The sequence below is a fragment of the Octodon degus genome, unplaced genomic scaffold, assembly GCF_000260255.1.
Source record: "Octodon degus isolate 3935 unplaced genomic scaffold, OctDeg1.0 scaffold00154, whole genome shotgun sequence".
Taxonomy (NCBI): Eukaryota; Metazoa; Chordata; class Mammalia; order Rodentia; family Octodontidae; genus Octodon; species Octodon degus.
Window position 1 is genome coordinate 4,573,494 of NW_004524730.1, and position 13,177 is coordinate 4,586,670.

Genomic DNA, 13,177 nt, shown 5'->3' on the forward strand with positions numbered 1-13,177 from the left:
AGCCTATCTTTAGGGTCAGGAAGCAGTAAATCTGGAGAACAAAACAGCTTTTTGTCCCTTGGCTCCTGTAGTCACTTTACACAATGGGAATATGGCAATGCACAAAAGTTGCTTGATTTTTTTTTGCTGAGTACAGAATTATCACACAGTCAGTGACTCACATAATTCACATTTGCTATTTCATAGTTCTGAAGACCTGAGGTCTTGGTGAACTTCATGGGTTTTCTGTGAAACATCCTGCAGATTTGGAATCAAGGTATTTACCAGACTAAACTCTTACATGGAAGTTTTAGGGAGGAGTCTGTTTCCAAACTCATTGATATTGTTGGCAAAATTAAGTTTCTTAGAGTTATAAATCTTTCTTACTTTTTTCTTTTTAGGGAAGGGTCTACAGGGTGTTCAAGATCTCACTAGTAGGTCAGACTCATAGTGATTTGCTTGTTTACAGCCTCCCAAGAGCTGGGGTTATGGGCATGTGCCACCATGCCCAGTCTCATTTGCCAGCTCAGCATGCCCCAGGGGCGGGGCTGGCACTGCAGGTCTGGGGCTCAAACCCTGGGCCCCTGCCCCTACCGGTAGGTGCTTTAATCTGCTGAGCTATTTGACAGGACTTAGACTTTCTTATTCTTTACACCCATAGCCTTCTGCAGGAGGAGACCCCGTTGCTGCCATACGGACAATGTTTCTGTTTATAACAGTCAAGTCCACCTCACTTCTAACACTCAAGTGTCTCCATCTGGCATTTATTCTATCAGGACTCCAACATATTCATCATAGGCATTTTTATAGTAGTGTTGTTAGTGTTGATCCTCAGCACAGAGGGTAGCCTGAACACTCCTGTGTTCTCACCAGGGCACTTTTTAGCACTTTGGTAAATGGTGTGTCCTCCTCTGGAACATGACATAGAGCCGGCTGGTGGGTGTTTTGTCACCTTATGATACATCAGCTCTGGCAGGCTCTCTCCAGAGATTTGTGCTTCTTGTCTTCACCATCTGCCACAGGAATTCTGCCATCTCTACTTCACCTAGAATTAACATTTATTTCTATGTTTCTAAGAGCTGTTTTAGCATATACGTATTATTTCTTTGTCAGGCCATTGAGGTCTTATATGTTACTATTTAACACATTTGTGAACTTTCCTTAGTACAACATCATGGTCTGCTCCCTCCCACTTTGGCCCAGTACCTCGGGCTCCAGTTCCATACCTGCAGGAAGTGGTAGTCTTGTTGCTCTTTTCATATTTAGTGCCTTCCCCTTTTTAGTCCTCTAGCACTTCCTACCCAGATGATGACGTCACTGACTCAGTGGGCTGTTGTTGACCAAGAGGAAAGATGAAAGTGTTCATATTTCTGAAATTCAGAGACCTCTACATCCTGTGCAATAAAGACATGCCAGTAGCTCACAAGAGAGTGAAGTGAGTCACTGCTGCAGGCCCAGAGACCTCAGCAGAATCTGGGAAACAAGAATTTTTAGGATTATCAACTAAGCGTGACCCTGATCCTGAGTTTCAGAGTTCTACCTGTTTCCAAGAAGGGTCTGTCCTTGGCACAACAGGCTTTCTGAGGTTAAGAACTCAGTATTCTCAGATGCTCTTTCACCCTTCTAATGAATTATTAGTTTGTCTTTGAAGGAGGAGGGAAAAGTTGCTTATCTGATATCAAGATGGACATCCAGCTTCCCCAGTTTGAAAAATTGATGGTCAGTCATCCTGCACTTCTCAACGTCTTATTCCAATGCATCAATAAACAGCCTCAGTGCCAGCGATATAGCTCAGTGGACTAAGTGCCTGCTCAGGCAAGTGCAAGGACCAGGGTTCGATCCTCGGTACTGCATGTTGCACTGGCCCACCCCTGGGTGTGCTGAGCTGGCTACTGAGTCTGGGCGTGGTGTGCACGACTGTAATCTGACCACTGGGGAGGATGATCACTATGAATGAGTCTGAGCTGCATAGTGAGACCCAGTATCAAATATGTAAAGATAAATACATTAAAAAATTAATAAACAGCCTTCAGTAATAATCTTTAAATACCTAGGTCCTAGGACTAGTAATGCCTTTGGAAACTGAAACACTTAAAAAATAATACTAGCCAACACACTCCCTTCAATAGGCATCCCACCCCAGTTTTCCTGGCAAAATTTCAATAATTACACTGTCACAGAACATGAAGAGTCATTGGAGCAATAATGTCTAATCAGCCTGTGAGTAGTCTGATTCCCAATCCCACTGTAAAGTCCCAGTTCTTGTACCAAATGATTTAGATTTACCGAAAGGGGCTCTGATGAAAATTTTTCTTTTTTAACTCTATGACTCACCTTGTGAGGTGATACAAGCCCCATTTAAAAATCCTTTCTTATCACTTAAAATCCTTAGGACTTTGTGTTTTATAGATTTCTTTGATTCAGTGTTTCCATTTTCAAAATGGGGATACCAGGTATTGACTTCCTCAGGTTACCATGAAGTGTAAATGAGATTAATTTCTCATCACGGTTCCATTCCTTTTACTTAAAATATATACTAAGTGAAGACTTTGGATCGTAATATTTTGCTTAATTTTAAAAGAACTGATCATTTTTGTGCTACTTATTGAACACACAGCTCACATATGAGTAAATATCTGGCTACTTTGCTGCATGTGATTAGCTGTATCTGACAAAATCAACCTGGGGGTATAGAGGAGGATTTTTCCCAAAAAGAAGAGTAGGTGTTACTAGTGCATGGTGAGACTGTATTGCAGGCCGAACGTTTGCAGTGGGTTTTCTTACTATTGTGCTTTTCTTGGTGCTGCGTTGCCTGGACACCACCACTACATTTCTCTAATAGTGTGTCACACTGTTATTCTGCTTTGGTGATTTTGTTTGATGAAATACACTATGGGGTATATTTTCAGAGAGTACTCAGGTGGAACCAGGGCTTTTGTCCCCCAGAAGGGGAGGGAAAGGTGTCAAGGTGGGAGAATGCTGAAGAATACAAGTCATACTCTTTTGAGATGTAAGATTACATGTACAGTGTTATTTATGCAATTAATCTCATTCAAAGAGGAGAAGCCTCAATAGAAGGAAGGATGGTCATTTCCTCAGACAGGGATTCCAAACTTGAAGAGGCTCTAGACTTCAGCAATTCAGTCCCTCATTTGGGAGCACAGATCTACCCAAGAACCCTCTAGACTAATACATGAGGCTCTGAATACTTGGAATAAAATTTTCAAAATCAGTGATACAGTAGAGGAAGCATTTATATAGCCTGAAAGAAAACTAATGTTGAATTTCTAACTCTTTTCTATTTGCTGACAACTTATGAAAAATTGTTTAACTTCCCTGAGCTTAAGTATGCTTGGATATTATATAGAGATAATCATACTTTCCACAAGGAGTACCGTCAGAAATAAATTTGATCACAATATAAAATACCTGGAAATTAGCAGACGGTCTATAAAATATATCCTTTAACTTGGGAGAACCTCTGCCTTTATAACAGAGCCTTATACTTGAAACTTTCTTTGTGTTGTTGGGCCTCAGTTGTGCTAATTTATGAAATCCAGATTGTCTCAATTGTTCCCTGATTATTGATTCTGTTTTCCAATCTCCAAGCTTGAGAACATTGCTTTGACATGAATGCCTCTGTGCCTCTGAGTATGATCCAGTAAAGATACCTCCTGAATATTGGAAAAAGTCACTCAGCTCGGTTCTTTTTGGCATGTTTCCAACTTTTATTGCAAGTATACCTGTGGTAGTTGTCTTGTGTCTTGCCCAACACATTGGGCTAAGTTTTACATGGCTAAAGTGAAATGATTCTTCATATTTCTTTCTCTACCTGTCTTAATGGGGTGCTTTAATTCCAACCTGTCTCTGTCTTTTCTTCCAGCTTAGTAGGTGGATTAGAGTGGACTGTTCAAGCAGAAGACTTCTCTCCAGATCTAGATTTTACTATTGTCCTTGAGTGAGTTACTTTTATTCTGCACAGGCTGTTGCAAAGTTTAAACATGGTGGAAAGGACTGGAATTTCCTGGAGCTCTTATTGATTATGTGTCGCTCACAATGATAGGCTTATCACACAAATTTTAATTTAATTTTCATAACGTTATCTTACCTCTAATAGACATAGCTATCGCTTCCATTTTACAGTTGAGAGCAAGAGTCCTATGAGGACAGGGAAATAGATACACATGAGAGCAGGAATATGCAAAGAAAGGGAGAAGAGAAGAGAGGAAAGGAGCAGTTGCTAAGAAAAGAGACCATGGTGAGCTACAGGAACTGGAGCTCTTAAGTTCCCTGTGAACACTTGCTCTGTAAGCAATGATCTTTATAAAATCCAAATGTGGAGAAGAAACAGGGTCACAGGGTTCAACTTTATTTATATTTTATATACTTTTTATTCTTTTGGTTTTTATGTATTTGGTACAGCGCCCCACCTAGCAGCTTGAACTCATAATTATCCTCCTATATTTAGCCTCTCCAGCACTGGGATTACAGGAATGTGCCACTACACCTGGACTTGATCACAGGCTCAGGGTGTCTGGGGGATGGGGCCAGTGTGGCATGTGCGACCACGGATCAAACCCGGGCCACTTGCTTGTCTAAGCAGGTGATTGGTCTGCTGAGCTATCTCGCCAGCCCTCACAGGGTTTGACTTTAAACCAGATAAAAATATATCCGTGCTTTGTCTGACTACACAGGTACTTATATTCTTGAGTAGTTTAAAAAACAAAACCAAAAAGAAAAAAAAAAAAAACCCAATCTGAATATTTGAGTTGTTTGTCCTTGTGTTCAATCCAAGATTCTAGAATTTAGAACATATAGGTCACTTACTGGTAGGATTATTTCAGTGTTTAGAATGCTTTATTTGTTCATTAACTATCATCCACATAGATTGTATAGACTAGGTTGGACCAAACCCTGGAGATAAAGCTGAAAGCTGGTGTTTTGCAGCTTCGAACAGGTTACTCCTTGGTTCCATTCTGGATAAAAACTGAATAAGTATGCAGGATTGTGGAAATAAGAAAGTACAAATAATGTCACTTAGAAAACGCTAATCTAGGGACAGCCTGATAGCTCAGCAGACTAAAGTTCCTGCTTAGGCAGAGCTCAGTGGCCAGGGTTCGATCCTCTGAGTGCTGATCTGGCCCTGCCTGCACAGCACACTGAAAGGATGATTGAGACAGAGCGTGGTAGCTCGCACCTGTAATCCCAGCACTTGGGAGGCTGAAAACAGTGGAATCACTACGAGTCCGATCTACATAGTGATACCTATAGACCCTGGAGACCCTGTCCTAAATATGGAAAAGAAAGAAAGGAAGGAAGAAAGAAAAAAAGGAAGGAAAGAAGGAAGCAAGCAAGTAAGCATTAATCTGTTTTCAGGTCTACAAAATACAGCATTTATCTTAGGGACTTATTCCCATAATCCATGTAGATTGATTTGGATCTTCTGTACATCTTATTCTGCAGAATTTGTAGTCATGATAAACCTGATCATCATCAGTAAAACAAACACTATCATTTTAATTTCAAAGGAATTGCAAGAGTTGCTAATGTCCTGTGAAAACTATACAGCATTACAAATACATGCATTTTAGAAGTGTGCTTTATATTTTATAAAAGCAATTTGTATCTACTATTTAATAGTGACAGTACTTTTTTAGACCTGCCTCTTTCTCCTGTTTGTAGTTAAGAGAACTAAGGTTCACCAAAAGTAAAGGCCTGCACAAGCAGACCAGTTTAATAGGCTCAGACAGCAGGATCCAGGGATACGTCCTGGAAACTCAGGTTCCACATATGGAATTTCTAGACTTCAGCTGATTTTACAGTCTCCTAATCAGCCTTGATATTTGGTAGGACTTCTAAGACACTACCGACAATCATACTGAAAAAGAACTTGCTATATTTGGTACATTATCAGAAGAAAAAGCAAAGAGAACCAGAGACATGTGGGCATCTACCATGAACAGGGCAGCATTTGATTTAATCCTCCATCACCTCACCTCTGTGAGACACTGCTCATAGTCAGTATACTAAAAATGATAAAATAAAGATGCCTGGATTTATTTCTGGCATAAGCTCAGATATCTAGGAAGTTACACGGTGTGCTTGGAGCTCCCAGTTACACTGTGTGTGGCCCCTCCTTTGCAGCTCCTCTAGATTCTTTGATGATGCAGTCCCCATCTCTACACTCCTTTTACGATGCTCTGCATTTTCTGACCAAAAATGCCCAGTGGGAATATATACTGGGAGGTAATTTAGCCAAATATCCTTTTTAGCAAATGATTTATTTACTGCTGCTAGGACAGCATTTTCTCCTAATCTTTCTCTGGCCTTCTCTGCTGCTTCCTGCCTTTCTCGTTCATTTCTCGCCAGGAAGCCTCTTATCTTTGCTGATTTGGGGCCAGTACATCTTCTTCCCACAGCAAATCTGAAGCTAATAGGCACCCAGAAGAAAAGAAAATCTTATGGCCACTGGGAAGCACAACTTTGTCTCCTCTTGTGATAAATAACTTATTTTCCCTCTAAATTCTCGAGTGGTATGCCTCCCGATGACCTCTTTCCCTCACACAACCCAGATTATCTCAGATAGAATTCTTCTGCCAACTGAGGAAAACTGAAAAAACTTGAGTTATTTGAGAACTAGGAACAACTTTGATATAAATCATCATGCCTTTTGTATTTGCATAGTGCACGTGGAACAACTGGCCTTCCAAACCAGTACACTCTGCATCTTCAGATTTGACAAATGGTATATTGAAAATATTTAGGAAAAAAATTACATTTGCAACTGAATTTATACAGATCTTTTTTCTTATTATTTTCTATAAATAATAATGTCACTTGCATTATATTTACATTGTATTAGGTATTATAAGTAATCTTGAGCTGTAAAGTGAATTGACTGATGACAAGGTTACATGCAGATAGTATATCAAGAGTTATGTCAAATACTATATTGAGGAACTTAAGCACTCCTGGCTTTTGGTTTGCATGGGAGGTTCTGGCATGAATGACTACTAAGGGATGACTATATTTGCTTATATGAGATGGCTACATTCAAGAAAAAGAAGGCTATACTAGGTATATGTAAAGAAAGAAGGCACTTAATACCTTTATGCTCTGAGCTTTGCATACAACCTTTTTGGTCATTGTTATGGTTTGTGTCTATTTGTCCCCATAAAGCCTCATGCAATCATGGGGTGGGGACTTCTGGAGTTTGTGACTAACTCATGATCCACTGAGATGGTGGGTAATCCAAGGCTGGGATTATGGGTCTCAGTACTGCAGGGATTATAGGTGTGAATACTTCCCCAAGCCTGGGGCAGATAGCCTAAATGTAACATAAGAGAGACAGAGAGACAGTCTTCCTCTATGTTGCCATTTTTGCTGCTGCTCTTCCCTTGGCTCCTCTTGCTCTTTGCCACCACCATGAAAGGCTGCCCTCTGCCAGGTGCCACTCTGCCTTGGAGCCAACTGAGTATGAACTGAAACCTCCACTAACTGTGAACAAAATAAACCTTTCCTTCCTTCATTTTGGGTGTGGGATATTTGTCCCAGCAATGAGAGAAGAATAACAGAGACATTCAGTGGATTATGTGGCTACTTAACTGCTAAGAGACTCAAAAGTCACTGAGAACCAAAATGCTTTTCTATCATGTTAACTTTCAAGGTGTGACTTTGCTTATAAGAAGGTATGGAGGTTGCACAGTTGAGCAAGATGCCATCCAGTAGGACAGGAGCAACTGTGCTCAGCCTCGCCGCTTTCCCACAAGTCAGCCATTGCTCCTTCATTCCACAGGTCAAGTCTTGCACTACGTGGGGCCACCCAAGTCTTCTCTACTTAAATTGTCCTTCCAACACACTGACTCCCTTTCTTATTTTATATTTCTCTGTAACATTTAGCACCATGTGACATATCACTTATTATTTATTTTCTGTCTCTTTTTTTCTTGCTGGAATGTAAGCTCTATGAGGTAGGAATTTTTGACTATTTCATTCAACATTGAAGTCCCAATGCTAGACTAGGGCTTGACACAGAGTAAGTATATAGTGATGATCAGATGAATGAATAAATGAATGAGTAGAGGAAAAGGTATCAGGTTCCTAAGGGTGAGCCCCAGAGCTGCGTCCAATGGCAGATAAGTTGTTTTTAGGCATGGAGAATCCAGATGTACCTTAGATGGAGAGATTTGCCTGTGAGCAACTGCTCAATTAGCTCTCCTCAGTAAAAATGGGTTTTGCCACTGACCCTTTGAAAGCAAGATGGGACCGCTATATTCATTCTGCAAAATCTTTTCCTTTGACTTTGATGTCTGGAATTGTCTCAAGTGGGATGTTTTTGTCTTCTGTATCTTCTCTTTGAGTCCTCATCTGTTCTTCTGCTGCAGTGATCCTCCAGATTTGAAATCTAAATTCTACTCTTTCAAAATAAAGGTGTCATCAAGCCTTCAACAAGCACCAGGTCAAAGATTATCTGATTTTAATTAAGTGTTCTGGAAAGTGTTCTTTCATGTTTTCATGTCAGCCTTATGTTTTTACCATCATTCATTTCTTTTACTTTTTTAGAATACAAGGAAAAGTAATTTTGGTAGGTGTGTAAATGCAATATTTAAAGTTCTAGTGGATTCATACTTTAATAACATGTCTTATGAAGATTAATTAATAACTATAAAAGGTGAAAAATTTGCTTTTTACAGTTTGCAGAGGGAAACCCATTTCCACCTTTTTCTTTGTGTCTTTAATGCCTCTCTCTGCAGGGCCTGAGAAGAATAACTTGCTTTTGACAAATTGCTTTTTTTTTTTTTCCAGAGTTGTCACATTGCATTTTGCATCATGGTGTTGGCCCTTTGAAGCAGCCAGGCTTGATATCACGAGCCATCTAGTTGTCCTACTTTTTGTCTGTCCCTCTGTTCCCTGACTTAATTCTAGCCTTATTTTGTTTCTGAACCTTTTGATTTCCTCTCCAGCCTCAGATCTTGAGCTGACCTCTTGTCTGCATGTTAAATTTAGGTTGCTTAGTTATCAACTCTTTCTCATACACCAGCTTTTTATTTATAATAGAAACCTGTAACATTTTTTTTCTTCTTTAATGGTCTCTACAATGTAGTTTAAAAAAAGCAGGAAAACAAGGACAAAGAAAAAGATTAAATAAATAAAAACAAAGAAAATAAAGGACAGTGATTGTTCATTACAAGCCAAAATGCAAAACATTTAAATAAATAAATAAATAAATAAATAAATAAATAAATAAACAGAGCAGAATTAGAAAGAAAATTCCTCAATATAACAACAATCAAAAAACAACAGCAAAAGCCCCAGCTAACATCACCTCTGGGGTCAAAAGACTGAACACTTGTTCCTTAAGATCAGGAGTGAGACAAGGATGTCTTGCCTCTTTGGAAGTTCTGGCCATGAAAAGTAAGTAACAAAAAGAAATAAAGTGCTTTTATATTAGAAAATAAGAAGTAATATTATCTCTATTGCTTTATCTTGGTCTTAAACATCCAGCAGAAAAGTATAAAAATGAGGTATAAAAAGTAAAGCCATATTAATATGCTGAGCTGTAAAAGGCTCAAGTCAACAATTTCTAACATTGCTAGTGCTACAGATAATCCACTACTATTATGGACAACTGGACTATATTGAATTATTTTGCTGAATTCACGCACCTACAGTATTGAAATGTCAATGGAGGGGGATGAAGCGCACCATGTGCGCGCGCCCTCTCCCCTCAGCCACTGTTGCTGCCTCCTTCCGCCACTCCTGGTGCTGCTTGTGTGCTCGTTCCGTGTGGACCTGGTACCTCTTTTGTGAAGCGGCAACTCAGAAAACTCCGGCGTTCCCTATGGCCGATGAAAAGCCCAAGGAAGGAGTCAAGACTGAGAACAATAATCACATTAATTTGAAGGTGGCGGGGCAGGCTGGTTCTGTGGTGCAGTCTAAGATTAAGAGGCGTACACCACTTAGTAAACTAAAGAAAGCCTATTGTGAACGACAAGGTTTGTCAATGAGGCAGATCAGATTCCGATTTGATGGACAGCCAATCAATGAAACAGACACACCTGCACAGCTGGAAATGGAGGATGAAGATCCAATTGAGGTGCTCCAGCAGCAGACAGGAGGTGTCTACTAAAAAGGGAACCTGCAACTACTCCAGAACTCTGTTCTTACAGACCAAGAATACGTTCTCAAGTAGAAAACTGCAAGTTTCTCTATTCTTTCCTTTACCCCTTCCCCATTCCTTTATTGTACATAAAGTATCTGGTGTATGTGCACAAGCATATTGCTTTTTTTTTTTTTTTTTTTTTTTTTTTTACTAAATGGCCAACAGTATGTTTTGATTGACATCAAATGGAGATGAGATGGGGAATTACTGGTTCTGTGAAAATAATCCCCTTTCTCCACTAGTGAGATGCTCATCAGCTCTTATCTTTATATTCCAGTAAGTTATTTTGCTCTCACTGTTTTAACAGAAAGGACAGCAACATAAAATTACTTGAATACCCTGTTTGATTGGAGAATTTTAGTGTTTTTCATTTATCATTATAAAACCAAGGACAATTTTATAATTTTTTGTATGTAGCTGTTACATGTAGGGCAATCTGTCTTTAAGTAGGAGTAAATTACTCTTTAAAAAAGTAGAATCCTAGATAGTTTTCCCTTTAAGTCATGTGTCTTGTTGTTTAAATAAACCTCTTGTTTTTTATAAAAAAATAAATGGCAATGGAATACCTATTTCTATATAGCATTATGTTGAATGTACAAAATAACAAAGAGCCCACTAAAGACTATTAAAATTAATAAATGAACTTTTCTATGTTGTGGGACACATGATCAAGAGAAAAAAATAGACTGTATTTATGTGCACAGGCAAAGAATGAACTGGAAATAAAATTAAGAAAATTTAGTTTCACAGAAAATGAGAAACTTGTTCTGTCAGTATTGTAAAACATTTCTGTACTAAATTAAAGATCTAAAGGTATCAGATAGGTCAGCGGATTACCTACAAAAATAGGTAACTATCTTAGTTACCTATCTTTTCAGGTAGGTCACCTGCTTAGGCATCCACAGGGACCAGAGTTCAATTCCTGGCTTGCTGTGCCAGCCCTGTTCCCGGGGTGCACTGATATGGTGACTGACCCTGGGCGTTTTGGTGCGCGTCTGTAATCCCAGTGCGTGGGAGGCTGAAAACAGGAGAGTTACTATGAGTCTTACTTGTGCAGTGAGACCCTATAGACCCTGTACTAAATACATTAGAAAAGAAATTAAAAATCTAAATAAGCAGAAAAATATTCTACATTCATTGATGTTCTGTACTTATTAACTTAATATTATTGGAATGATAATTCTCCCTTGAATATAATCCTTGTCAAAATTCCAGATGATATTTTTGTGGAAGCTGACAAAGTTGGTATAAAGTTGATAAAGAATTGGAAGAGATCTAGAGTGGCCAAAACAAGAACAAAACAATAGGACTTATATGACCTGATTTTAAAATTCATTACAAATCCATAATAATCAAAACAGAATGGGATTATCAAAAGGATAGATGCAGAGATCATTGGGATAAAATTAGGACCAGATTACATAGGTGCATGTCTGTGGTAAATTTAGTTTTCTAAGAAATGGACAAGGTTAAAATCATTCAAAAAGGGAAAGCTAGTCATTAAAACTAATTCTTGGCCATCTCTTAACTCAACCTCATGTAAAAGAAGTTGGACCCTCACTTGACAACATCTGGAAAAATTACTCAAAATGGATTAAAAACTTCCATAGAAAAGCTAGTGCTGTAATAATATAAAGTTTGTATGAATTTACATATAAAATATTTTATGTATTCTTGGTTTTCTTTAGTTGATATCATTTCCCTTTAGTACAAGGACTTCAAATTTTTCTTGGTGGGTTGTTATAACTTCTCTAAAGTTTTGTTTATCTTTGAAAAAGCAAGTTTCTCATTATTTTTGAAGATCATTTTAATGCTGTGTAAGGTTTGGGTTGACTTTTGCCTCATTTGTCCTTGGTATTTAGCATTTCAATGAGCACTCCTTGCTTGTCTATGGAATAAAGTACTGTTGTCTTTTCTCCATGTGTATCTAAGGTTTCTCTCTTCATAGATTTTCAGAAGTGTTGTGTCGTAATTACATTTTGTTCACTGCTGGGACAAAACACCCAACACCCCAAATGAATGAAGGAAAAATTTATTTAGCTTACAGTTAGTGGAGGTTTCAGTTCATATTCTGCTGGCTTCAGGGCAGAGTGGCACATGGAAGAGGGCAGCAGTTCATGGTGGCAGCAAACAGCAAAGAGCAAGTGGGAGAACAGCAGCTGTGTCAGTAGCAAGCCTCTCCCTCCCCTCTATTGTATTCAGGCTGTCCTCCCCAGGGCGGGTATAGCACTAACACCCGTAATCCCAGCATTGGATCATGAATTAGTCACAAACTCTAGAAGCCCACTGCAATGACTGCCTGAGGCTTCAGGGCGACAACTACACAAACCATAACATGTTCTATACACAAATATGGATTACAAATAGATGTGTATAGCATATACAAAAATCTGTTTCATTGGAGTTTTTTACTGAGTGCATGTTTGGATCTGTCAGTTTCTCTTTTTTTTCTTATTTACCAGTTAAATAGTGCATCCATTTAAATGTCTGAAGCTATTCATTCTTTATGGGTGAGTAGTATTCCATTATAGAAAAGGACACAATCTTTTGTATCCATCCCTGGTGTGAGAAACCAAAAAAGCAAATAAGAACAAAACGTACAATAGATACTGTGCTTTTTTTGAGATATCTTTTCAAGTTAATTTTCTGTGAGTTAATTTTTGTGCCTTATTCCATATTTTCTCTATTAAATTAGTTTTGTGAGCAGTAGACTCTTTGACATTGTGCTGAATCTTACCTTGTCTCTGATCATTAAAAAAAAAATCTTTCTTTTATCAATTGCATTCAGCTCTTTTGTTGTTTTGCCTTATGACTGTTTCTATTATCTTCTTATAAAATAATGTGTCACATTTTTCTTGCTTCTTTTCTTCCATAATTTTATTGAGAAACAAATAACAATGAGACAGTTTCAAACCAAATTGGTAGGACAGTTGCAATAATGAACACATTGCATACATTCTTCTTAGTGGTTAATTGCTGTACAAGATGCGGACATGATATCCTATTTACAAACACTATTAGAACAAATCCCTCTAT

The 13,177-nt window shown here is 38.5% G+C and overlaps 1 protein-coding gene across 1 annotated transcript; it reads left to right on the forward strand.

Annotated features, from left to right (window-relative positions):
• The first annotated feature begins 9,820 nt into the window (after positions 1-9,820).
• Positions 9,821-10,108, forward strand: LOC101578194 (small ubiquitin-related modifier 2-like). The gene is made up of 2 exons (XM_004642494.1): positions 9,821-9,974; positions 10,032-10,108. Exons 1-2 carry the CDS (start codon positions 9,821-9,823, stop codon positions 10,106-10,108), a joined length of 231 nt encoding a protein of 76 aa, XP_004642551.1.
• The last annotated feature ends 3,069 nt before the right edge of the window (positions 10,109-13,177 follow it).

Excerpts from the sequence above, each read along its gene's own strand:
- LOC101578194 (XM_004642494.1), top strand. The coding sequence starts at position 9,821 with ATGGCCGATGAAAAGCCCAAGGAAGGAGTCAAGACTGAGAACAATAAT. Across the intron at positions 9,975-10,031 it reads AGCCTATTGTGAACGACAAG|ACACACCTGCACAGCTGGAA; the intron begins GTTTGTCAATGA and ends TCAATGAAACAG.